At 46.5% G+C, this 27,445-nt stretch overlaps 2 protein-coding genes across 7 annotated transcripts in view; one reads left to right on the top strand and one right to left on the bottom strand.

Moving 5' to 3' along the window:
• The window catches only part of LOC130524722 (copine-9-like), a 110,608-nt gene that overhangs the window by 28,833 nt on the left and 54,330 nt on the right, over nucleotides 1–27,445 (bottom strand). For 5 of the 6 annotated variants that reach the window (XR_008950205.1, XR_008950206.1, XM_057031135.1 and 2 more), the window contains one exon: nucleotides 5,894–6,021. The exons of the other annotated variant lie outside the window; for it this stretch is intronic. Coding sequence is in view for 3 of the 5 variants with exons in the window: in XM_057031135.1 (XP_056887115.1) it covers nucleotides 5,894–6,021 (128 nt within the window). In the remaining 2 variants the exon portion in view is untranslated. The remainder of the gene's footprint in view (nucleotides 1–5,893; nucleotides 6,022–27,445) is intronic. 6 annotated transcript variants of the gene reach the window in all.
• On the top strand, nucleotides 23,598–25,329 carry LOC130524727 (ribosome-binding protein 1-like). The gene is made up of 2 exons (XM_057031143.1): nucleotides 23,598–24,901; nucleotides 24,935–25,329. The coding sequence occupies exons 1-2, from the start codon at nucleotides 23,863–23,865 to the stop codon at nucleotides 25,312–25,314; spliced, it is 1,419 nt and encodes a 472-aa protein (XP_056887123.1). The 5' UTR covers nucleotides 23,598–23,862; the 3' UTR covers nucleotides 25,315–25,329.

Here is a 27,445-nt window from a genome sequence, read left to right as displayed (position 1 = left end):
TGAAGGAATTGATACCATTGACTGGCCCCCATGTTCACCTGACCTAAACCCAATAGAACACCTCTGGGACATTATGTTTAGTTCCATGCGGCGCCGCCAGGTTGATCCTCAGACTGTCCAGGAGCTCAGTGATGCCCTGGTCCGGAAACATGATCACCTGACCGGCCTCTGTCACCCCACTGGGTCATGGTTTCCTCTCCTCTCCTCTCCTTTCCTCCTCCTCATCAAGCAGACTAGTTATGCTGATTCTTGTGTAGTTTTTCTGCTTCTCTCCCCCCTCTATTTATTTACAGGTATCACTGCCATCGGAGCTGCATAATGACCGCCGGCCCCATTGAAGTGATTGTGCATCATATTTTTTGTGTGTGTTTCTGTGCTCTGTGCCTCTCCTCTCCTCTCCTCTCCTCTCCTCTCTCCTCTCCTCTCCTCTCCTCTCCCCCTCTTTCTCCTTTTCCTCTCCTCTACCTCCCCTTCACTCTACCTCTCCTCTCCTTTCTATCCTATCCTCTACCTGTCCTCCCTCCTCTCCTCTCTCTTTACCCAGCCGGCCATCAGCAGGAGGGTCCCCCTACATGAGCCTGGTCCTGCTCAAGGTTTCTTCCTGTTAAAGGGGAGTTTTTCCTTGCCACTGTTGCTTGTCTGGGGTCAGGCCCTGGGATTCTGGAAAGCGCCTTGAAACAATTTTGATTGTATAAGACGCTATATAAATAAAGATTGATTGATTGATTGATTGATTGACCCTAGTCTGAGCTCCTCTACTGAAACTGGCAGACAGGGTAGGCATTGGTTCAAGCTCTGGACAACACTGAAGTGGCAGGAGACTGCACAGGAGGGGATAGCCATATATCAGACAGAGGTTTGTCATGCTGCCTGATAAGTGCACCCTGAACCCCCAAAGCTTGCCCAACAGCATCATCGTCCGCTGGATCCAAAATATGGCCCAATGGACCTGACGAGAACTCAACTTCCTGACGGTGCTGATATATTTCTGGTTCTTATGGTCTGCTGAAACCAGGAATGGTTTTTCAGTGGCCTTCAGTCAATAACATACTTTCCTGCTGCCAGTTCCCTGTTTCTAATGTCATCATTTTTCTCAGCTGGGGACAGCTGCTGAGAGAAAAGACACAAGGGAGAAGCATCTGGTTTATGCAGGGACAGGAAAGCCCAACTCCCACGTCCAAGGCATCAACCTCCACTTTAGTCTGTAACTTTGAGTTGGATGCCAGAAGAATAGAGGTTGTGGTGAACTGGACTTCAGCATCTGGAAGGCCTTCTCTGTCTCAAAGAGACCAATGGAACCGCAAGTTGATGCTATTGAGGGCTGTAAGTGGGGCAGCCATAGAATTGTAGTTCAGAATAAATGGTAGATAGAATGTAACAAAACCCAAGAAATGTTGCAGCGGCTTCCTGGAACCAGGGACAGCCAAGGCGGTAACAGCGGAGTCTTTGGTGGGATCCATCTGAAGACTTACCTCTGTAACCATGTAGCCCAGGAAATAGAAGGAGGTAGGTTAGAACTCACATTCTTCTGGGTTGACAAACAGTAAATTCTCCAGGAGGTGTTGCATTATTGACTGAACATGGTGAACATGCTCTTCAGGAGACTTTAAAATAAAGAGAATGTTATCCAAATAGACAAACATGAGCCTGTTGTGCATATCCCGCAGAATATCAGGGCCTGAAAGATGGCTAGGGCATTGGTGTGTCTGAAGGGCATGACTCATAGTGACCAACAAGGGTGTTGAACGGCATCTTCCATTCTCCCAAATGTGGACCAACATCGAGCTTGGTGAAGACCTTGGCCCCCTGGAGAAGTTCAATGGTGGTGGACATGGGGGGCAAAGGATAGTGACATTTTATGGTGGTGGTTGTTTAATCCAATTTAAATTAAAGAATCCTGCCCCTGTTGGAGAAGGTGGATGAGCCCAGCAGCCAGAGAGTCATTAATGTAAGTCTCTATTTCCCTCAATTATGCCTTAAAGAGTACAGATGAGGACAGGTGAGTTGGCAGGAAGCACCCCATTCACAGATGGTTCCAGTTCCCAAGTCAATGTACAGGATATGATGGCAAAACAAGGAAACCGCATGATATAAGCAAGCGGGGTTGAGCCAGGATGTGAAACTGCACAGTCTCACAATGATTGCTGGTGAGAAGCATGGCTACTGGAAGTCTGGTGAGACTGTGTTCATCCAGTGCTTGGGCTGGGACAGGAAGTGGCAGAGGAACTCGTCCAATACCAAGTTGGTGAGCCACCTTCTTCCCAATGCTGCAAGCATGAGCACCAAAGCCATTCAAGGTAGCCAGTGTGTGGAGACCACCCGGAATCAGAAGTTGGGCCTGTAGCAAGGGCCTCTTCAGCTGGACAGAAAGTGCTGCTGGACTCACCTGTATCTCCCCAGTCACAGATGATCCAGGGCTTTTGCTGAGCGCATACCACAAAATGCCCTACCTTCCCACAGTACAAACACAATTTGGAGGGTCGTTCATCCCATTCCTATGGGGTTAGAGAGGTGCGACCCAACCGCATGGGTTCAAAATCTCTCATCTGTTGACTTGAAGGAGAGGCAGAATGAAGATAACTACTACCCTTCCAACTGTCTGGCCAGCGAGGAAGTGTGTCCTGGCTCCTCTCGTTGACAAGCCTAAATGCGGAGATCAATTCTTATTGCTAGTTCTATGACACCATCTAGCATCCATGGCACCTCATAAGAAACCAGTTCATCCTTGATGTAGTCAGCTAGCCCGTGAAGAAAAGTGTCAAGTAGCGTACGATTTCCATCTACTCATGCTGGCTACAGTCCAAAATCAATGAAATAATCTGCCACAATTAGCTCAGCCTGCTTAGATGCAACACGCTCAGTTTTGCTCTCAAACCAGTCCAGTTAGCCATACTCCTGAGAATCCTGTAACCTGAGCACCAGGCTTGACCAAATCCAAACTCTGAAGCATCATTGGATGAGTCTCCAGGGGTTCTGCAGACACCGGTGGCACAACTTTAAGGTCACCCAAAAGTAAAACCAGAGTGCACCGGAACCTTCATCTCTTCTTCCAATTGTTTTTTCCAGAGCGGTTGTTAGATCCATTATATTAAAGTTATCTCTTATTCGCTTTTACCGTGTTATATTCTTTATTCTTGTTATATTGTTTCTCATTACTTAATGTTTCTTATTATTTGCTAATGCTTAATGTTCATGATGCTTGATATGTCAACTCGAACTTCTCTGGTCAAGGGCGACAGAAATGCAGCTGCTGTGGGGAAGTGACATTGACTGGAGATAGAGCTGCAGGGCATGACACAGGAGGTGTTCTTTTAATCTGTCTGATATGGAAGAATGTGCTGTTTGCGAGCTAAGCTAATCAAATCAGTGAAGACCTACGTATAATCTCACCATTATGATTTACAGTCTTTTGCTTTGCTTGGGACCTGTTATCTTGTGTTTCCCCCCTCCCTTTAGGCACATTTGAATTCTGTGTAACTAGGGACCTCCTAATTTCAATAAAAGAAGGATGGCGGAAGTTGTGTGTCAGAACATGTTGGAGATCTGTAACCGAGCACATCTCCCCATTCTCCTTGCTGCAAGTAAAATTCAAAACTTTTGTCTTTGCCTCATTTGTTTTTCTCATGTTTCAGGTCGTTTGAACCTAATAGTGGAATCCATGCTCCCGCTAAAACATTGACGTCACATGCTGGACAAAGTCGACTTGATTACACCTTCCCTTTTTTTGGGTGTACCTTACCAGATACTGTTGGGCCCGAGGAAGTCAAACTTTACGAAACTCCTTCCAAAGTTACCTGGCAAAAGACCTCCACCTTTTTATCAGTGAGAGAAATAGCTGTTGAGCTCTCTCTCTACCAGGCGACTGCCGTACTCAACACTGTCCAAAGAGGACCAGCTCACTGTTCACTTGCTGTCACAGCGGTACCACTGAATGCGTCAGGTGCGCCAGTAATGAATTTGTCGCTCAAAGCGGTATGAAAGAAAAGGTTTTATGTCTGGGCATAGACGAGTTATTGTAGTCTTTTAACAAGCAAACCGATATGCCAGATTTCCGAGTCCTGCATGTAAAGTTTTGTGTTTTTTTTGCATTTATTGATTGCATTTAGTCTAACTGGGACTAATCTCTCTCATTTACATTCATACTTCATCATTCTTACTACTAGTACCCACATGAACACGTGCACGTATACTCATACTAAGATGCGCCTCCATTTCACGGTGTAGTTTATGTTATAGTAAATTACAACAGATCCTCATCACCAATTTAGTGGACTACATTTCCATAGTCATTTTAACAAATTCAAGCAAAGTAAGCTCATATTTATAATAGATGCTTGTTGATGGTAATATTATTGGTTTGAATCAGTGTATTTTCAATAAATTCCATTAAAAAAAATCTCTTCCACATTTCTTATCTTAAAATAACTGGATAGTTTCTTGTTATAATTCTTCTGTACTACCTTATCTATTGTCTCTTACCTCCACTCTCCTACCTCCACTCTACTCCATCACTCCCCAGAACTCTCAGCTGCTGAGCTCAGACTGCCTGCTAACAAAAGCAGCTACATTGCCCTTCCTCCCAGAAGCAACCCACAAGCCTGCAGAGGAATTACCAAGAAACTACAAAGCAAGTTTAATTTGCCACCAAACACAAGCTATGCTGGCTCATGCTTTTAGCAACAGAAGCCATCCAGTTAGCTAGCACCGAGTTGCTAACAAACTACCTCAAAGGACCTTAAAGTAGTGACCAGTTGTCCTCCAACGAGCAACACCAGGACCAGTAAGCTTTCAAACCTGAATTACATCTTTTGCCAGCTTGGCTTTGAAGAGAATTTGTGTTTATCTTGTTATTATGTGTTCTACCATATGTTTCTGTTTTCTGTTAGAAGTACTTTAGAAGTTAGGAATGGTAGAATCATTAGCAAGTGTAATGAAGATCAGTGACCCTTCCTTGACAGGATTGTTGTTTAGACAGTTGTAATCTCAGGAGCCAGTCAGGCTGAAGGTGTTAAACACCCATCGTAAAACTGGACAGCAGAGTGGTCTTGATAACCTCATCTGCGGGAAGAAGGTGAACTTTGGCCTGGCCATTTGGGAAACACTAGAGAACAAGGACTGTGTCAGCATCCAATGGGACTGGAAGAAGAAGACAAGGTCATCCAAGAAGAAGGACTAGATTGGGCTGCATTACCATCAATAATTTACATATGTGTTTCTATAAAAGACTGGGTCAAGGGATAGTTAGGTTGTCAGACTTCATGCCCTGGCAATTGACTTCATGGCCTGGCAATTGAATTGTCTTTAATGTTGGGTTCTGCCCAAGTCATTGTTCCAACAGTCAGACATGATGGTGTGTGATAGTCTGGGACTACTTTAAGACCTTGTTGACCTGTTGTGACTCATGGTAACATGAATTCTGCTGTGTACCACAAACGTCTGGAGGAGAACAAGTCAGTTTGTAACCCCCAGCTCAAAACCACTTGGGCACAATCAGATATCTTGAAAACACCAACTGAGAATTTTGGATCTCTGAATCAGACTAAAATCCAACTAAGCTGCTTGTGTGACCTTGTGAACCCTCCGATGTGGCTGATGTAAAAATTCCTCCACAGTCATCGGAAAGACAAATTTTTTATCACAAACACTTGACTGCAGTTGTTGCCCCTGAGGGGGGCACAACCAGGTATTTTTTCACATGTAGGGTGTCACGTCGGTTTGGATTTTTCATTTAGAAACTGCATTTTGTATTGAGTCCTTGAGTCCTCGTCTGATATTGATATTTGTGTGATGTTCTGAAACCATTTAAGTGTGGCAAATAAGAACCCATTTCTGAGCACCATATGTCAGGGCACAGTGGAAAACTCTACATATGGGGTTCGAGTATGCTGCTCACCGTGCCACCTGACTGATGACTGGAGCAAAGTTAGTTGGGCCGTACAGCTGAACCATCCTCAGGCTCTGGAAATAAGCCTCCAACACACCATCAATGCCCATGCAGTTTGGATTTTCTGGATTTGAGTTCTACAACAAACAGAAAAATAGAATAAAATAAAATGCCAAAAATTACAAATTTAAACAATCAAATGAATTTGATAAAACTACATTTATATAGCCTCTGTTACAATCACAATTGTGGGTAGGCATTTTACAGAAACCCAGAGTCTGACCCCCCAAAAAAAAAAAAACAGGCAACACACTATGTGTGTGCAGGAGGGTCCCCTACATGAGCCTGGTCCTGCTCAAGGTTTCTTCCTGTTAAAGGGGAGTTTTTCCTTGCCACTGTTGCTTGTCTGGGGTTAGGCCCTGGGATTCTGGAAAGTGCCTTGAAACAATTTTGATTGTAAAAGACGCTATATAAATAAAGATTGATTTGATTTGATTTGATTTATGTTTATATGATACTTCAAAAAATAAATTATTACTTCAATCTGACCGTATATGGAAAACTGAAGTGCGTGGAAACATGATAGTCCAATGTAAATTAGTGTTCTGCATCCAACTAAATACCCAGTTACTGAGTTTGGAAATCGATTTGCTCTGGCATGTTTACACCTTAATTGAAGTTAAACACCTGTGCACATACTACACAATGTCTAAACCTAGACATTGAATGACCCAGAACTAAAACATTCAAGAAAGCAGGTCATGACCAAGAGGGAGAGCATAGATCTTATTCAATTCAATAGATCTTTAGTTATCAGCATCTGTTACAATCAAAATTGTCTCTAGGCGCTTTAAAGAATCCCAGGGCCTGACCCCCAACAAGCAACAGTGACAGGAAAAACTCCGCTTTAACAGGAAGAAACCTTGAGCAGGACCAATATCATGTGGGGGACCCTCCTGCTGATGGCCGGCTGGGCAGAAACAGAGGAGAAGGGGGAGGACAGGTAGAAGAGAGAATAGGCATAGATCATGCAAATACATTGGTTACAACAAGTTGTTAGTATTGGAGTTGAGTGTATCAGGGGGTCAGAGGTCAGGGCACAGTTGGTCGAGAGAAGAGGCAGCCATAAACGAGTAGGGTGACAGAAACCTCTCAGGTGATCATGTTTCTGTACCCTGGCAGCCTTGGATCAGCTGAGGGCCTCTCAAAGAATTGTTTGGACATCCTGATAATGATGAATTACAATAGTCCAGCCTGGAAGGAACAATTGGACTAACTTCAGCATCATGTTGGCTCAATCATTTAATAATCACCTAGGTCAAAAGTTACTAGAAGATTCCTCATACAGACATTATTTGCACATGAAGTAAAAGGATTATGGATTGAAAAAGGATTATTATTGCATTATGTACAAATTGAACAAAGCTGCATGAATATCCATCTTCTGACTCGCCTGACTCCAGTTGATTATTATGTGAGACAATAGGTCAACTGGAAAAGAGACCTTATTAATATGCCAAAAAGACACTTATCCTCATGAAAAACATGTCAGTTATTCAGTTTCACATTCCAGGAACAAATCCTGACGAGACACCAAAGTCCAAATGTGAGCATAGCTGGTTTAAACTGTGTCATACTCGTCTATTTGTTTGCTTGGTTTTCTTTATCATTCATGTCCTGCACTTCCTGTCTAATTCCATCACTCACCACGGTCTCTGTTTCAGCTTCCTGTCTGCTCTGCCCTGGATGTATGTATGTATAAATATGCTCTCATATATCGAAGGCAGCACTGAGATCAAGTAGAACCAGGGTAAAAACCAGTCCATTGACTGAATCTCCAAGAAGATCACCAGGAACCTTAAAAACTGCTGTTTCTGTGCTGTGATGATCTACACAATGACAACATCTCAGACTGTTTCTCTCCGGGTGGTATTTCTTGGTTAGAGAAGAATAAGAGGCAGTTTCAGCCTAACAGAGAGCCTTTCTTTAAGCTACTCAAGTGTACATCCTTACAGGCTAGATCAGGGGTGCTCACAGTTTTTCAGCATGCAAGCTACTTATGAAATAACCAAGTCAAAATGATCAACCCATTATTTAGAAATATATTGAGGATTCTTACAATTTATGTTGATGTACATTGCATGACCACATATGTTGCACAATGCAATATAATTAACTATGTGCATTTTTTGCCATTACCCAAGTTAACTCTGATGACTTGTACTGAATCGAATCAACCAGGGATGCATAGTCTGGACAATAGCTGTTGACCAGCCTCAAGCACCTTCCAAATGTTCATCAAGTCATAGTGGAGCAGTATTTGGACTTAATACTTTACCTTCATGGGGGAAAGGCTGATTAACATAAAATGTATGGGATCCATTAATATGTAAATGCTGCTCCACATTTCCCTTCTTTGTTATTGCAATGGTAGACTTGCGGATGAGGCAAACGCACTTTGAAAATGTCATCATGAATAAAAGTCCTCCTCCCATTCCGTATGAAATTGATTCTTATTATTATTCTTTCTACTTTGTCCAGCTCCCACACTCATTTTTATATCCTTTAGGTTTAAGAGAAAAAATCAAAAGCAAAAAATTGCCATAACAAACTGACTAGCTTGTTTGCTTTGCTGCACTTAAAACCGTTGTTTGTGCATGCACAGTGACTTAACTGTGAAAAAAATTCAGATATCTGACTGGCTTCCCTGTATATGAATCAAGTGACAGGATGGATGATGATGTCTCTTTTTTTATTGTCATGCGATCTACCAATAGTACCTTGGAGATCGACTGGTAGATCGTGATCGATGTATTGAGCACCCCTGGGCTAGATGATAGTGTTCAAAATGACATTTCAAAATGACATGACAGGTCTGTGAGAGCAACATTTATTTCATTAGCATGGCACAACACACCTCCTCTGGTTCATTATCTTCTTTCTCAAAGGGCTGATATTATTGGGGGAAGTGACACTGCTGCACCATCAACAAGAGAGCCAAACTCAGCAGGACTATAAAACTACAGTAGGACCATGCCAACAATGTTCATAAACCTTTTAAATGGCCTATCACACCTCCTCCAGTGCCTCCTGGGTCAGCTACAGGGTTATCAGCTGGAGTCACTGATGTTTCTGTTAGGAGTTTTCCCTCGTGCTCTCTCTCTCCCCCTCCCCTTCTGTTTCTTGTCTGTGTTTCCCATGTCTGTTTCCAGGCTGGGCGGGGCTGCATCCTGGTTCACGCCCATCGCACGATCTACACACCTGGAACTTGTCCCCAGTTAATCATCTACACCTGCCTGCCGTTAAAAGGACTGCTCCCAATTCCATCCTGGCCAGTTTGTTGTTTCAACCCTCTGTGATTGTGCATTGAGATGTCTGTTTGTGTTGCCCAGCCTGTTGTGACAAAGTTTTTCAACTTTGGTTCTTTGTGGGATTCTCAGCCTACTCTGACTGAGAGTTTTCTAGCTTTGGTTGTTTTTAGTATTCAACTGCCATGTTTTCAGTAGAGTCCATTCTGGTCAAATCTACTCAGTCCTGTGTGAGTCTGCCGCTCCTAACAGTTTTTTCCCTTTTCCAGTAAATCTCCTGGTGCTGATGCAGTGGTTGCCCAGGGGTGTCACCCTGCCTCCCCCCTGCAACTGACCCTATTGGGGTGTGCTTCCCAAAGTGGTCGCTCTTTGTAGCCATAACCAGTGGCGAACCTTCTTGACTGATCTCTCTCGTTTAAAGTTTCCCCACAAAACTCTTACATTCAATTCCAATTGCTTGGACAGTTGTCTCCCATCCTAACATCCAGCTGACAGGTCAGAGTATTTTAGGTGCTTGAACTCATTAGCTGTTGGTATGTGCCCTTCCCACGATAAGGCAAGTTAATTTCTTTGTGAGCATGTTAGGAGTCCTAAGTGTTTGTCTCTCCCCTGTCCCCTGTGTGTCTTGTTCTCCTCCAGGCTGAGTGGAACTGTGACTGGGCCTTTCCTGTCACCATATCTGCACAGCTGTGGCTCATTGTCTCATCAGTGGCTATTCTGTCCTGGATAACACGTCAGGTGTATTGTAGACAGATAGCGAACAACAAAAGACCTCGTAGACTTGATTCCAGGTTGAGAGTTTACTGAAATCTTCTGAGACCTTACATTTCTTTTTGTCTTGTTGTAAAACTGCAACACAATAAATACAGAGAATGTTACAATTAAATCAAATGAAATATATGCAACAGCACTGGTTACACTTGCTTTTTTTCCTCTTTCCAGGTTACATATCAGGTAAGTAACAGCATAAACACAGTAAATGGCAATAATAGTTTTCACATAAACGCCATAAACAACGTGAATCAGGCTTAGCAAGCAGTTAAATCTGCCGTACTACTAGCTACTGTAGCCCGCTATCATTAGCATGAACCCGCGAGCATTGTTTACCAAATAGAAAACATATAAGCCAATTGTTAACTTAAATGTGCCTTTAACAGCCTTAAACCTAACTTAAATGAGTTCACGATCAGCTGTATTTACTGATGGATCTACTCCAAGGTTCAGACAACACTGCGGTGGAGCACAGCCTGCATGTGACACGTACTGTAGGCGGCTTCTCAAAAACAAACTTGTGGTAGGTGTAATGCCCTAAGATGCCAGTGGGGGGGGGGGGGGGGTGCTAAACATAACACAAACACTGACAGGAGTCAGAACAGTGGCTGGTCTCTTCCCTATGCTCGGTGCCATTTCATTGGGAAACCAGTAATGGTATCATCTCTAACTTGCATTGGCCTGATGATTCTTTGAAGACATTGGCTCACCTGTGCTCTTTCGCTCTGTCGGCATCACTTGTCCCTGCTCAGCTCTGTTCCAGATTCATCCTGCGTTGACCCCTGTTCCTAGTAATCATGTCTGGTTCTGAAGTCGGCAAATCTTTTGTACAGTCTGGTACCTCATCTTCCATGCCTTCTTGGGAGTAAGCGGTTCCTCGTTTGTATGGTGCTTTTTCATTGCCATGTACTCATGTTGTCTTTCCTCTTCTCAGATGTTGCTGATTAGCATAAGAGGAACATGGCCAGCTCCCTCTTTCTGGTTCCTCTGCAACTGCCCAGGTGGCACCTGCAGCTTGGTGATTTGTCAGCACCCATGGCTGGATTAGTCCCATGTTTCATTTTTTGTATTAAGTTTTAGATAAGATTTGGAATAAGGGCTCAAGGTTCTCCATCCACAGTATCAGGTTTGGTTGCACCTTTTTGTCATGTCGTATTTCATTGCTTGGAGTGAGATCATACATGGAAGGAATGCTGCAGCAATGAAAGAAATCAATAAAACTGAAAGGCAACATGCCAGTATTGAAAGTTTTTGTTAATGTAAAGCCTCCCTCAGTCCAGTTTTATTTTGATGGTTACATTTTCATGCTTTACATTACTGTTACATATGGTATTCAATTTGGCACCTAAATGTTAAATTAAGCATTTTGACTTGTTAACATTGAGTGTTCTAGAGTTAACATTTGATTACAATGTTTAAATTTCACTTTGGTGCTAATTTTAAATACCATAATTTCCGGACTATAAGCCGCTACTTTTTTCCTACACTTTAAACACTGTGGCTTATTCTACGGTGCGGCTTATTTATGTATTTTTTTCTATTGGCCGCTAGGGGCGCTCAAGCAGAAAAGGTAAGTGAGGCAGGTGGAGTATGTGTCGAGGAAGATGGAAGTTTAATGTAACTTTGTGCTTTGTGTATGAATAAAATTAGCATAAACAGACCCTCATTATGGAAAATACAAGAAGAAATGCCTATGACGCAGCTTTCAAGTTAAAAGCAATCGAGCTGGCCGATAAAGAAGGCAACAGAGCTGCTGCACGTAAACTTAACATAAATGAATCGATGGTGAGACGCTGGAAACAGCAGCGGGAAGAACTGGAGCAATGTAAAAAGACGAAAAAAGCTTTCAGAGGTAATAAAAGCAGGTGGCCCGAACTGGAAAACATTCTTGAGGACTGGGTGAGCACACAAAGAGAAGATGGCCAAGGTGTTTCTACTGTGCAGATAAGACTGAAAGCAAAAACAATCGCCACTGAAAAGAAAATTCAGGATTTCAAAGGAGGACCGTCGTGGTGTCTGAGATTTATGAAACGAAAAGGTCTGTCCATCAGGACACAGACAACTCTGTGTCAGCAACTCCATCCCGAATATGAGCAACAAGTCGCAAATTCTGAAATTCGTTCAAAGAGATCAGAGAATTCCACGACATCATAAATATGGATGAGGTACCTCTGAGGTTTGACCTGCCCCTCACCAGGACCGTCAACAAGAAAGGTGAAGCATCTGTCACACTGAAAACAAGTGGCCATGAGAGGACGCATTTCACCTGTGTTTTGGGCTGCACTGCATCTGGAATAAAGCTTCCACCAATGGTAATTTTTAAGCGGATTACTATGCCAAAAGAAAAACTCCCGAAAGACATTGTCGTGAAAGTTAACATGAAAGGGTGGATGGTAGAGAGCGTAATGAAAGAATGGTTGACCGAGTGTTATGGCAAGCGACCGGGAGTATTTTTTCATACAAAAAAAGCGTTACTGGTTTTGGACAGCATGAGGGCCCATATTACAGATTCTGTGAAAGCAGCCATCAAGAGGACAAACTCCATTCCAGCTGTGATTCCTGGGGGTACAACAAAGTATTTGCAGCCACTTGACATTAGTGTAAATCGTGCATTTAAAGTGGCCCTCCGAGTTGAATGGGAGGCTTGGATGACCAGCGGTGAGAAATCGTTTACCAATCAATCAATCAATCAATCAATCAATCTTTATTTATATAGCGTCTTATACAATCAAAATTGTTTCAAGGCGCTTTCCAGAATCCCAGGGCCTGACCCCAGACAAGCAACAGTGGCAAGGAAAAACTCCCCTTTAACAGGAAGAAACCTTGAGCAGGACCAGGCTCATGTAGGGGGACCCTCCTGCTGATGGCCGGCTGGGTAAAGAGAGAGGAGAAGGGGGAGGACAGGTAGAGGATAGGATAGGTAGGAGAGGAGAAGTAGAGTGAAGGGGAGGTAGAGGAGAGGAGAAGGAGGAGGAGGGGAAAGAGGAGAGGAAAGAAGAGGAGAGGAGAGGAAAGGAGAGGAGAGGAGAGGAGAGGAGAGGCACAGAGCACAGAAACACACACAAAAAATATGATGCACAATCACTTCAGCGGGGCCGGAGGTCATTATGCAGCTCCGAGGGCGGCGATACCTGTAAATAAATAGAGGGGGGAAGCAGAAAAACTACACAAGAATCAGCATAACTAGTCTGCTTGATGAGGAGAGGAAAGGAGAGGAAAGGAGAGGAGAGGAGAGGAGAGGAAACCATGACCCAGTGGAGTAACAGAGGCCTGTCAGGTGATCATGTTTCCGGACCCCGGCAGCCTTGGCCTATAACAGCATAACTAAGATGTGACCTAACGATTAGACGACCCCCTAAGTATGATAATTTGTCTGTCTATAATAGTAACTGGAACTACTGAATTAGTAACAATAAGCTTTTTCAAAGAGGTAGGTTTTGAGTCTGATCTTAAAAGTAGCGATGGAGTCAGCCTCCCGTACCTGGACAGGGAGCTGGTTCCATAGCAGGGGGGCCTGGTAGCTAAATGCTCGGCCCCCCATTCTACTCCTGGAAACTCTGGGAACCACAAGTAGACCAGCATTCTGAGAGCGGAGCGGTCTATTGGGCTGATAAGGTATCACTAGCTCCTCCAGGTAGGATGGGGCTAGGCCTCTGAGGACCTTGTAGGTCAAAAGAAGGGTTTTAACAAATATTCTAAATTTAACGGGCAGCCAATGAAGCGACGCCAGTACAGGAGTAATATGATCTCTTTTGTCAATACCTGTCAGAACTCTGGCTGCAGCATTTTGGATCAACTGGAGGCTTCTTAAAGAGTTGTTTGGACACCCTGATAATAAAGAGTTACAGTAGTCCAGCCTGGAAGTAACAAATGCATGGACTAACTTTTCAGCATCATGCCGCGTCAGCAGCTTCCTGATCTTTGTGATGTTCCTCAGGTGAAAAAAGGCACTTCTAGAGTGCAATGTGAAGAGGATTGGTCCAAGTACAGAACCTTGAGGAACTCCATGGCTAGCCCTACTGTATGAGGAGGGAACACCATGGACATGGGCAAACTGGTATCTATCAGATAAGTATGATCTAAACCAGTCTAGTGCTGTCCCTTTAATCCCAATCACATGTTCCAGTCTATGTAACAGGATGCTGTGATCAACTGTATCAAAAGCAGCACTGAGGTCCAGCAGAACCAGCATAGAGACCAGTCCATGGTCAGAAGCTATGAGAAGATCATTAGTGACTTTAAGAGTGCTGTTTCTGTGCTGTGGTGAGCTCTAAAGCCTGACTGAAACATCTCAAACAGGCTGTTCCTCTGCAGGTGCTCCAGTAACTGAGTCACCACCACCTTCTCTAGAACTTTAGAGATAAAAGGAAGGTTGGATATTGGCCTATAATTTGCTAAGACATCAGGATCCAGTGATGGTTTTTTAAGCAACGGCTTAATCACTGCCACCTTGTAGGACCGGGGTACATAACCTGACACTAAAGAACCATTGATCTGGTCCAGGATAGAACTGCCTATCAATGGTAAAACATCCTTCAACAGGTGTGTTGGGATGGGATCTAAAAGACACGTGGTGGTCTTGGATTTCTGAATTAGCGATGACGCCTCAGAAAAATATATAGGGCTGAAGGAGCTTAAGGGCTCGTTGGAGACGCTGTATGTTCCCACAGTCGGCACATCTGGTGATGGTCCAGTTGTTGGGATAGCCTGGTTAGCTTTCTCTCTGATAGCTAGAACTTTATCAGTGAAGAAGCTCATGAAGGCTTCACCACTCAGGGAAGAAGGGATACGTGGATCTAAAACACTGTGACTCTTGGTTAATTTGGCCACAGTGCTGGAAAGAAACCTGGGGTTGTTCTTATTTTCCTCAATCAAAGAAGAAAAATAAGCTGTTCTAGCCTTGCGAAGGGCCTTTTTGTAAACTAATAGGCAGTCTTTCCAGGCTACATGGTAGCTGTCTATTTTACAAGAATGCCACTTCCTTTCCAGTCTTCGCACTTTCTGCTTGAGGGTCCTGATATGTGAATTATACCAGGGGGCACACCTCCTCTGATTTACTATTTTCTTTTTCAGGGGGGCAACAGAATCAAGCGTGATTCTCAGTGAGGTTGCTGCACCTTCAGCAACAGAGTCAACCTCAGCAGGGCTAAGATTATAATGATTGATCCCTGGGGAAACACACGGTGGTCCTGGGATCAGCACAGGGATCGCTTCCTTAAACTTAGCTACAGCATTATCTGAAAGACATCTGCTATAGTAAGACTTTGTTCTGAGCATAGAAGAATCCTTAATCATAAATGTAAAAGTGATCAATGAATGGTCTGACAAGACTGGGTTCTGAGGGAACACTGACACATGTTCTACCTCAACACCATAAGTCAGGACTAGATCTAGGGTGGGGTTAAAGCTGTGAGTTGGTTGGTTTATCTGCTGGAGGAAACCAACTGACTCAAGTAATGAAATGAAGCCATTTCTAAAGCTGTCATTTATAACGTCCATATGGATATTAAAGTCTCCAATGATAATGACTTTTTCCGTTCTAAGGACCAAGTCAGATAAGAAATCAGAGAACTCAGACAGGAACTCTGAATGTGGCCCAGCAGGGGGCCGATATACAACTACAAACAGAAGTGGCTTTTCTGTCCTCCAGTTCAGATGAGTGATGCCAAGAGTCAGGCTTTCAAATGAACTGAAGCTATGTTTTGGTCTGGGATTAATTAATAACTTGGAGTGATAGATTGCTGCCACTCCCCCTCCTCGACCAGTAACACGTGGAATATGATAATTAAGATGGGTAGGAGGAGTAGATTCATTTAAGCTCACATACTCCTCCTCCTGAAGCCAGGTCTCAGTAAGACAAAATAAATCAATGTGATGATCCGCTATCAGGTCGTGCACTAACAGGGATTTACACAAAAGAGATCTAATATTTAACAGTCCACACTTAATTGTGATATTAGTTTCTCCAACTTGTGCTTCAGTATTAATTTTAATAAGATTTTGGTGATTGACCGCTCCCCTGCTCTGTGCTTGGTGAACTTTTAACCGTGGAACAGAGACTACCTCTATAGTGTTAAATATGTTATTGTTGGTGGATGAGGGTTCTAAGGAAGCAGCAGAGAGGTGTGTAAGACTACAACTCTGCATCCTGGTCTGGACCCTGGATTGTCAGGTCACTTTGGGTCTAATAAAATTAGCCAGATTACTAGAAATGAGAGAAGCACCATCTCGTGTGGGATGGACACCGTCTCTCCTAATCAGACCAGGTTTTCCCCAAAAGGTGCTCCAATTGTCTATAAAGGCCACCTGGTTATCGGGGCACCACCGTGACAGCCAGCGACGAAGCGACGACATGCGGCTAAACATCTCATCGCTGGCCAGATTGGGGAGGGGACCAGAGAATGCTACGGAGTCCGACATCGTTTTTGCGTAGTTACACACCGACTTCAAGTTAATTTTAGTGACCTCCGACTGACGAAGCCGGGTGTCGTTGGCTCCGACGTGAATAATAACTTTACCAAATTTACGATTACGTCTCGCCAGCAGCCATAAATTTGCTTCTATGTCGCCCGCTCTGGCCCCCGGAATGCACCTAACTACTTACCAAAACTGGCCGCACGCGAACAGCAACTTTTGCACAAGTCTGCCAGTGGATCCTGACAGTGTGGAGCAGTGTGGAAAAAATCCACCATCACCAACGGGTTTCGAAAAGCCGGTCTGCTGCGTGACGGAGAGGACAGCACAAGCTCAGGAGTGAATCTGCCTCAGGATGACAGTGAGACTGATAGCGACAACAAAAGAGAGACTGAGAGTGTGTGGCGAAGAATTTCTGATGCTATTCCAATCCGACACTGAGGAGGAAGACTTCCATGGTTTCAGTACACAGGAGGAAGATGAAGACAGCTCTCTGTGACTTTTACCGGTATGTTTTTTTAACCAGCCCTCTTGGTGCTGTGCTACCGTGTTGCTGTTATGTTACTGCCGCGTCTGAGTGACTTTTACCAATATGTTTTTTTTAACCAGCCCTGTTAGTGCTGTGTTATTGCCGTATTGCTGCTGTGTTACTGCCGCATCACAGGCACTGTTTGAAAAGAAAAGCAAAGGTTGTGTAGCATGTTGGGGAGGGTCAGTGTGGGAATTTCCCAGCATGCTTTGTGGCAGTGTGTCTGTGGGTTCAGGTTGGTGTTAACTATGTTTTTGTTCATTGTAAATGTTATCTTTTGCAACTTTCAATGTTAGTGTTCTATTTATTGAGTTCTGGTTGTTGATGTATTTAATTACTGTTTTAATTATTGTTTGCACCTGCACACCATAAGCCAGGTTGTGTGTGTGATTGAAGACCTCTCTTCATTGATGTGTCTTCAGTTCAGTGATTAATAAAGACCAGTACCTCCAGTTTGACTCTCACCACCCACTGGAACACAAGTTGGGAGTGATCAGAACTCTCCAACACTGGGCCAGAGAAATACCCACCACATCCCAAGGCAGAAAGAAGGAACAGGACCACATTAAGACAGCTCTCAAAACATGTGGCTACCCAGACTGGGCCTTCACCAGGACCTCAAGAAAGCGAGACCTCAGCAAAGGAGAGGAGGAGAGAAACAAACGTCGCATTTCCATCCCCTACCTGTCTGGGGTCTCAGAGAAGTTTAGGAGGATCCTCCAGAAACACGACATACCGGTTCATTTCAAACCCAGCAACACTCTCAGACAGAGGTTAGTACACCCAAAGGACAAGACACCAAGACCCAAACAAAGTAATGTTGTTTATGCTGTACAGTGCCAGGAGAAATGCAAGGAACTGTACATTGGGGAAACCAAACAACCTCTCCACAGAAGAATGGCACAACACAGACGTGCCACCTCTTCGGGTCAGGATTCAGCAGTCCACTTACACCTAAAGGAGAGTGGGCACTCCTTCGAGGACAGCCAAGTAAGGATACTGGCCAGAGAAGACCGCTGGTTTGAAAGGGGGGTCAAGGAAGCTATCCATGTTAAATTGGAAAAACCATCCTTAAACAGAGGTGGTGGCCTGAGGCACTTCCTGTCACCCACATACAATGCAGTCCTCCACTCCTTCCAACAACAAAACAAACATTCACACCATTCCAGGAGACCCAGTGACTCATCACCATGTGATCCAGCAGACAAAGGGGAGACACCTCAACAGAAACTAGGTGAACGACCCGACGAACGACCCTGCTAACAACTCTCAGGTGACCACCCAGATCATTAGCATGCTAATGGTCCACAGGGGCTATATATTTTCAAGCTCTCTCCCCAGCGATTTCAGAACTGAAGAAGCCTTCTGGATAGAAGGCGAAATGTCTTCAAGAGAAGAAACCCAGTCCAGTTGACAGAGAAAACTACCTTGGATACAATGACCTGGATGACTGAGAATTTACACAGACATTAATAAAGTTGCACTTTCTGCAGTCAAACTGCAGAATAGGCTGGCAGAAGTCTGTGTCTCAGTCCTTCCTTAATGCGTATGGCTTGTATAAGTACAAAATTGTTTTCTTTTCTAAAATTAGATTATGTGGGTAGGTGTATCAGAATGACTGTTTCATTCATATCACCTGTTGTGGATCCTGTTTATCCAAAGGTTTCTGGGGTTTTTTTTTCACAAAATGTGTAGATAGACTTTGTAGGTTTTAAAAAAAAAAAAAACATCTTTAAGGAGTGCTGTGTAAAGGGGAGTAGAGCAATGTGAGGTGGGTGGAAGAAAAGGTCTGAAAGGATGTAGATAACAGAACTGATGCTTCCTTTAGCACTGTGTTTGGGATGGTTTTAAAAAAGTGGTTTAAAACTGATGTCAGATGATGGGCACAAGCTGTTTCATTTGCAGTCAGATCAATGTGATCATCTAATATCAGTGGAGATTCATCAACACTTCATCAGAAGCAGCCTTTCAATCCATTTAGCGCTCTGCTAGCAGTTAATTACTGTATTTTCACAACCATAAGGCTCACTGTAATAAAAGGTGCAGTCTCAGTTATAGGTGCTATACCTGTATTTACAACATACATAAGGTGCACCATATTATTAGGCGCATGCTAAAACATACAGTAAAAAATGACAACAGAAGTAAAACGGTGAGTTTCGACACATTTATTGAACAAAATATTCATTCTTCCACCACAAAACCATCAAAGTTTACATCTTCTGTATCTAAATTAAACAGCTGCGCTATTTCAATGTCCAACATCCTGAATTCCTCTTCATCATCTGAATCAGACTCACTGACCGGTTCCGCTTCAGTGTTCAGGGGACAAAAGTGGCCTTTGCGGTGAATCACCTGATGGGCCGAGCATGCCAGTGGAGAACCGACGAGTAGGAGCAGCAGTCTTCCACCTGCACATCGTTTCGCACCTTCGCTACAGAGCTCTGCAAGGTTTTTGGCGAGCCACGTATGGGACCCAATGCCACGGGAGGCTTACTAAGCATTAGCCAGGGGAACAAGACCGCTCAGGACTATGCCATAGACTTCTGCACAAAGGCAGTGCTGAGTGATTGGAATGAGCCGGCCCGGTGTGATGCCTTCCTGAGAGGTTTAGCGGACTAGTTAAAGGATGCACTAGAGTCGTACGATCTCCCCTCTTCTTTAGATGAACTGGTGAAATTGGTGTCCCGGATTGACGACGGATTCAGGCTCATCATCGGGAGAAAGGGCGTGTCACAAATCTCCTGTTGCCTTCTATTCGAATGGACTCACCCTCTGCCATTGAGGGGGCAACCTCCAGCGGCCAGATGGGGGAGCCAGAGCCCACCCGTGACTAAGCCCAGAGGAGCGTGCTCGACATCGCCAAAGGAACCTCTGCCTCTACCGTGGTGAAGCAGGTCACTTTGTCTCCAGGTGCCCAGCAAAAGGGGCAGACTCACCAGAAGAGGGGGAAGTACTAGTGAGTCATTCCCGTGCACTTCTTCCTCCACAACGCCCTCTCTGTCATGCCAAGCTTCTTCTGTCCAGTGGCTCTCACACCTTGGCCACGTTCATTGACTCTGGTGCCGACGTAAACCTTTTCGATTAGGATTTAGCCCAGCAACTGGGAATCAAGCGGATTCCTCTGTCCAAGGCTCTCTCTGCCAGTGCCCTGGATGGCCATTTGCTGGGGACAGTCACCCATCTGATGGAGCCCATCCATTGGTTGTTGTTCGGGAATCACCACGAGACCATCCAGTTTCATATTCTGCATTCTCCCTGTCTACCCCTGATCCTGGGTTACCCGTGGTTGTGGAGACACCATCTGCAGGTTGACTGGGTCACGGGAGCGATCCTGGGGATCCTCTTCTGTTGGCCCTCCCCCCCTGTGAGGAGTTGAACAGCCTGATGGCACGGGGGATGAATGAGTTCCCCAGTCTGTTGGTCCTGAACTTGGGGAGGCGCAGCCTCTGGCTGATCAGGCTTCTCTGGCTGTGGATGACAGTGTGCAGAGGGTGGCGGTCATTGTCCATGATGCTCCGCAGTTTGTCAATAGTTCTCCTCTCTGCCACTGTCGCCAGAGGTTTCAGCTTCAACCCCACCACCGAGCTGGCCCGCCTGATCAGCTTCTCCAGCCTGGAGAGGTCCGCTTTTGTCGCACTCCCCCCCAGCACACCACAGCGTAGGACAGGACGCTGGCGACCACAGACTGGTAGAACATCCAGAGGAGTTTCCTGCAGATGTTGAAGGATCTGAGTCTCCTCAGGAAGTACATCCTGCTCTGGGTCTTCTTGTACAGCTGCCTCGTGTTGCTTGTCCAGTCCAGCCTGTTGTCCAGCCACAGCCCAAGATATTTGTAGGTCTGCACGCCCTCCACCTCCTCCGTTCCTATCTGAACTGGTCTAGGTCTCGGTCGGTCCCTCCCAAAGTCAATGACCAGTTCTTTAGTTTTGGAGGTGTTGAGCTGCAGACCGTTGTTGTGGCACCAGGCAACAAAGTCCCTCACCAGGCACCGGTACTCCTCCTCTTCGTCGTCTTCGTCGATACATCCAACGATGGCTGTGTCATCTGCGAACTTCTGGATATGGCACATTTCAGAGTTGTAACAGAAGTCCGAGGTGTACAGAGTGAAGAGGATGGGGGACAGCACAGTCCCCTGTGGAGCACCGATGCTGCTGACCACAGTGTCAGACGTGATGTCCTTCATCCTGACGAACTGCGGCCTGTCGGTGAGGTAGCTGGAGATCCAAGCAACCAGGCAGGGGTCCACTCGCATCTGTAGAAGCTTGTCCTGTAGGACAAGGGGCTGGATCGTGTACTTATGCTCCCACCAACGGTACAGAGAGGAAGAGCTTTTTAGAAAAAGTCGGGACTGTTTTAAATGGTTGTGGGGATGATTTTTTATTCCTGGGTGGGGATTTTAATTGCACCGAGTCTTTTTTAGACCGCAATCATGCAGAGCCTCATCCAGCCTCGCAACATTGTCTGAGACAGCTGGCCTATTCTCATGGCCTGGTGGATGTGTGGAGGAGGATGCACGCAGACAACAGGCAATACACTTGGTCCCGCTTGAGTGAGGGTAGGATCTCCTCGGCCAGACTTGACCGATTTTATTGTTTTAAACATAATTTTAGTGTTTTTAGGAGATGCAGCATCACGCCAGTCAGCTTTACAGACCAGTCGTTGGTTTTAGGCGAAGTCGCCATGAAGAACATCTTGCCCAAGAGTGCATACTGGCATTTTAATTCCAGCTTAGCTCAAGACAACAGTTTTAGAGATGTTTTACGGCACTTCTGGTTGGGGTTTCGAGAGAGAAAATCCGATCCGACTCAGGGAAGCTATGGAGCAGGTCATCCACCGGGACCAGACTTACTGTGTGCCCGGCAGGTCCATAGTAGATAATGTCCACCTAATTCGAGATGTTTTGGAAGTCTGTAGATCATTGGACGTTGATACTGGCTAGACGTGCTGGAAAGGATAGAAGGGAAAATTCAAAAAGGGAAATGGCTCCTCCCCCGCATGTCTTACAGAGGCAGGACTCTTGTCCTGAATAACCTGGTGGCCTCTGTGCTTTGGCACCGGCTAAATTGCGCAGAGCCCCCCTCGGGGTTGCTAGAACAGCTTCAGGCAAGAGTCCTGTCTTTCTTCTGGGACAGCATGCATTGGGTCCAGCAAGGGGTGTTGTACCTGCCTAGAGAGGAGGGAGGACAGGGCCTCATCCACCTGGCCAGCAGGACCGCCACTTTTAGAATCCAGTTTATACAAAGGTTTTTAACAGGGCCGGCGGACCTAATGTGGAGAGATGTGACCAGATGTGTCTTCAGACGGGTGAGTAACTTGGGGCTGGATGACGCTCTGTTTTTAACTGACTTAAAATTTGTTAAATTAAATGGGCTACCAGACTTTTATAAGAGTGTTATTAAGGCATGGGCCCTTTTTAAAGTTGAAAAAAGAACTGGCTCTGACTCTCTGTACTGGCTGCTAAGGGAACCCATAGTAAACGGAGCCAGGCTGGACGTCTCGGCCGAAGCCGCGCTGAGGCTGAAGGCAGCACCACACCGGACCCAGACCTTGTTGCTGCAGCACGTGGTAGCTGCGGCAGGGCCAGACCTAACGGGCGTGGAGGCAGTGGGTTCCCTGTTGGGCATCCACTCTGCCCAGGCAGCCGAGGGGGCGCTTCAGCTGTGGAGGAACAGGCTCAGCGAGAGAGAGAGACGGCTCCTGGTAGACTACGGCCAGGGGACGGAACCGGACTGCGAGGACCCCTTCCCAGAGATCAGGCTCGCCGCCCATCTCGGGAATCTCGACGGTCCTCTCCTAAGATCATCGAAGACCTTCTCCTTGCAGGCAGTCGAGAAGAAGACCCTGTACTACGACTGTGTGAGGGTATTAAACAGGAGAGGACTGTCAAACAGGAACACCAGCGTGTGGGCTGATCGACTGGGAGGGGATGGTGCCCGCCCCTGCTGGAGGGTGCTCTACAAACCCCCCCTGAAGAAGAGGACCTGGAGGATCCTGCACGGAGCCGTTGCCCTGAACGCTCTCCTCTCAAAGATGAACAATGCTGTGTCGGACCGGTGCCCATTTTGTCCCGGGCGGGAAACTGTCTTCCACACTTACAGTTAGTGTGAGAGACTCACTGTGCTTTTTAATGTGATGAAAGGTGTTTTTAATGGTTTTAATGAAACTTTTTCAACTAGATCATTTATTTTCGGTGTGGGGTACAGAAAGGCTGCTCGGAACAAGTGGCAGCTCTTAAATTTTATTTGTGGTGAGGCCAAGATGGCGATTTACATATCACGGAAGAATAAAATGGCCAAATCTGGAGACTGGGAGGCCGCCTCTGTGTGGCACTGCAATGTACGGTCTAGGCTGAGGTGGGAGTTCGATTTCTACAAAATGATAAATGACCTCGACAAATTTCAGGAAATATGGTGCCACGAGAACGTTTTATGCACCGTCATTGACAACCGTTTGTTTTTTGCACAACCCCTTGTGGGATAAATTATACTTGCTGCTCCTTTAATATTTATCTATTTATTTATTTATTGCTATTCTGTGTGTCTCTAGACAGGGCTTTCTGCATCCCTGTGTGAGTTGTAAATAAAAAATCAAAATCTCTTCTCTTCTCCTCTCTTCTCCTCTCCTCTTCTCTCTTCTCTCCCCTCCCCCTCCCCCTCCCCCTCCCTTTCCTTTCCTTTCCTTTCCTTTCCTCTCCTCTCCTCTCCTCTCCTCTCCTCTCCTCTCCTCTCCTCTCCTCTCCTCTCCTCTCTTCTCTTCTCTGAGTGAGACGTGTGAGAGCGGAGGAGCGAGCGAGCGAGTGGAAAACCATGCGAAAGCGCTATTTTTCCTATTCTTTCTTGTGTGCGAGTGAATGCTAGATAATATAGTTTAATTTATTGTGGTGTTTGCAAGTTTATATTAGTTTATCGAGTGTTTGTGTGGGTGTGTGAGGCGGCCGACCGCGTGCGGCCGTCATGGCGGCCAACGCCGGTTTAACCGGCTTGAGTCGGAAGCACGGAGTCAAGGTGGGTGCGGGCTCCGTGCTTAGTGTGGAGGAGGTGGCGCTGGCTGTGGGCCAAAAAATTGGCCACAGCTCAATCAAATCCGCCGCCCGCATGAATAGGGCGGTGGTGTTGTTCCTGGCCAAGGTGGAGCAGGTAAATATGTTGGTGGAGACGGGGATCACCGTGGGCGGACAGTTCATCCAGGTAACTCCGCTAACACAGCCGGCGGCACGGATTACACTGTCCAATGTGCCGCCGTTTATTAGCGATGAGTTCCTGGTACGGGAGCTGTCTCGGCATGGGAAAGTGGTCTCTCCCATCCGCAAAATGTTGTCTGGCTGTAAGTCACCGCTGCTGAGACACGTAGTGTCTCACCGCAGGCAGGTGCATATGATCCTCAACAATAGGGCGGAGGAATTTAATTATCGTTTCATCGTTCGGGTAGACGATTTTGATTATACCCTTTTTGCAACTTCCTCCGCCCTCAAGTGCTTTAACTGTAATGAGGAGGGTCATCTCGCCAGGGCTTGTCCGAGCCGCGTGGCCTCGGACGCGCAGGCGGCGGAGCCCGCCGCTACCGCGCCCGTGGCGCCTCCGGCCCCGCGGCCCGTTCCGGCGGCGAGGCGTCGGTGGCTCAGCGCGGAGGGAAGCTCCGCTGCCCCGGACGGAGCGACAGCAGAGTCAGTGCAGATGGAGGAGAAGCGGGACGAGTGTGTGCGTGAGAGTGAGGTGAGTGGAGAGAGCGAGATTGTGGAGATGGTGGTAGAAATGAATGGTGAGAGTGGTGAATCAGGGGGGAAGGTGGATTTAACTGGGGAGGTGTGTGATCTGAGTGGTGTGATGAGTGAGGTGGTGTGTGATTCAAATGAACTGGGGAGAAAAGGTGAGGTGATGGGTGAAACAGTCGAACTGGGTGAGACAGGAGAGACTGGAGACAGGATCCAGACGGGTGAGCAGGGTACAGTGGGTCAGGTGATGGGTGGACTCGATGGGCCAGGGATAGTGGCTGGTGAACGGGGCGAAGGAGAAGAAGTTAGCACAGGTGAACGGGGTGAAGGAGAAGTTAGCACAGGTGAGCGGGGTGAGGGAGCAGTGAGCACAGGGGAGCAAGGTGAGGGAGCAGTGAGCACAGGTGAGCGGGGTGAGGGAGGAGTGAGCACAGGTGAGCGGGGTGAGGGAGGTGTGAGCACAGGTGAGCGTGGTGAGGAAGCAGTGAGTGCAGGTGAGGGCACGAGTGGCGCATCCGAGTGGTGGCTTGTTCCCGCAAGGAAGCGGAACAAGCGGAAAAGCGCCATGAAGGACAAGGGGGGCAAGACAGGAAGGCTGGAGGAGACAGTAGCAGACACAGACACCGACTGCGAGTCGATGTCGGACGGACGGCAGCGAACTGTCCGGCACAACGCCAGACGGGCAGGATTTTGACCTGTACCCCCCAGGCTTGTTTAAAAAGTTCCTCACCCAGACCAAGGGCATGAAAGGCCTTGATCTGGGAACATATTTTCCTGACCGCTCTGCTTTTATCCGGTCAGCGAGTTTTTTAATTAGGAATAAGGCAACGTCAGGCCTCACCGACCCCGAAATATATAGGCTCAGGAAGCACATGGGCAAAGCAAGAAAACAGCTAAATTGAAAAATATTTGTGCCATAGTTTCTTGTACCTATTTTTCACTGTCTGTGATTTTTATCTTTCCCCTTGGCATGAACATATTCAAAATGGGAATGTTGAATGTCAACGGAGCCAGGGACGCAAAAAAACGGGCACTAGTGTTCGACACAGCAAAAAGAAAACGCATTGATGTCCTGTTCCTCCAGGAGACCCACAGCGACTGCGGCATAGAAGCGGACTGGGAGAAGGAGTGGGAAGGACAGGTGCTGCTGAGCCACAACACCACCCTCAGTGGTGGAGTGGGCCTCCTTTTTTCAAGGGGCTTCACTCCATCGTCCCTGGAGGTGGAGCATGTGGTGAGGGGACGGTGTTTGATGGTGAAAGCGCGCCTCCAAAACCACTCCTTGGTTTTTATTAATATTTATGCTCCCACCAACGGTACAGAGAGGAAGAGCTTTTTAGAAAAAGTTGGCACTGTTTTAAATGGTTGTGGGGATGATTTTTTATTCCTGGGTGGAGATTTTAATTGCACCGAGTCTTTTTAGACCGCAACCATGCAGAGCCTCATCCAGCCTCGCAACATTGTCTGAGACAGCTGGCCTATTCTCATGGCCTGGTGGATGTGTGGAGGAGGATGCACGCAGACAACAGGCAATACACTTGGTCCCGCATGAGTGAGGGTAGGATCTCCTCGGCCAGACTTGACCGATTTTATTGTTTTAAACATCATTTTAGTGTTTTTAGGAGCTGTAGAATCATGCCTGTCGGCTTTACAGATCACTCGTTGGTTTTAGGCGAAGTCGCCGTGAAGAACATTTTACCCAAGAGTGCATATTGGCATTTTAATTCCAGCTTAGCGCAAGACAACAGTTTTAGGGATGTTTTACGGCACTTCTGGTTGGGGTTTCGAGAGAGAAAGTCCGATTTTACGTGCCTAAGACAGTGGTGGGACCGTGGAAAAGTAGAGATGCAGCTCCTGTGCCAGCAGTATACTCTCAATGCCACGCAGGACACACGCAGGTCGATCAAAGACCTGGAGATGGAGATAGTGGAGCTAGAGGCGATTGGCAGCTCCACAGGAGATCGAGGGTGTATTGAAACCCTCCAATCCAAAAAAATGGCCTTGGCCAGCCTGCTGGACAGTCAGGTACAGGGTGCACTGGTCAGGTCCCGGATTCAAGACCTCACTGAGATGGATGCTCCCTCTAGTTTCTTCTTTGGGCTGGAGAAAAGGCGTGGGCAGAACCTAATAATCCATTCACTGCTTTCGAGCACAGGGCAGGAACTCGTGGAGCCGGGCCAGATAAGGCAGCGGGCGGTGGAGTTCTTTTCCTCCCTGTATGAGAGTGAGTATCGCAGGGATGACGGCCTGTTCCATGAGTTCTGCGGGGACCTTCCTCGGGTCTCTGAGGAGGCAAACTCGCAGCTGGACAGGCCGTTGCAACTCGATGAGCTCCACGCCGCCCTGCTCGGTATGAAGGGAAGGAAGTCTCCAGGTGTCGATGGGCTCACAGTAGAGTTCTTTAAAGCCTACTGGGACATTGTGGCCCACGACATGCTGGAGGTCTTTAATGAAAGCCTGGCCTCGGGTTCCCTGCCATTGTCCTGCAGGAGAGCGGTGGTCACCCTCCTGCCAAAAAAGGGCAACCTGCAGGAGATCAAGAACTGGCGCCCTGTGTCTCTACTGTGTGTGGATTATAGGATTCTGTCCAAGACCTTGGCCTCCAGGCTGAGGGAAGCTATGGAGCAGGTCATCCACCGGGACCAGACTTACTGTGTGCCCGGCAGGTCCATAGTAGATAATGTCCACCTAATTCGAGATGTTTTGGAAGTCTCCAGATCATTGGACGTTGATACTGGTCTCATTTCGCTAGACCAGGAAAAGGCTTTTGACCGGGTTGAACACCAGTTCCTCTGGAAGGTGATGGAGAGGTTCGGGTTCAGCCC

This window comes from Takifugu flavidus, chromosome 4, assembly GCF_003711565.1.
Source record: "Takifugu flavidus isolate HTHZ2018 chromosome 4, ASM371156v2, whole genome shotgun sequence".
NCBI classification, from domain to species: Eukaryota; Metazoa; Chordata; class Actinopteri; order Tetraodontiformes; family Tetraodontidae; genus Takifugu; species Takifugu flavidus.
Note: the sequence above shows the minus strand (reverse complement) of the source record. Positions and strands in the feature narration are given on the sequence as shown.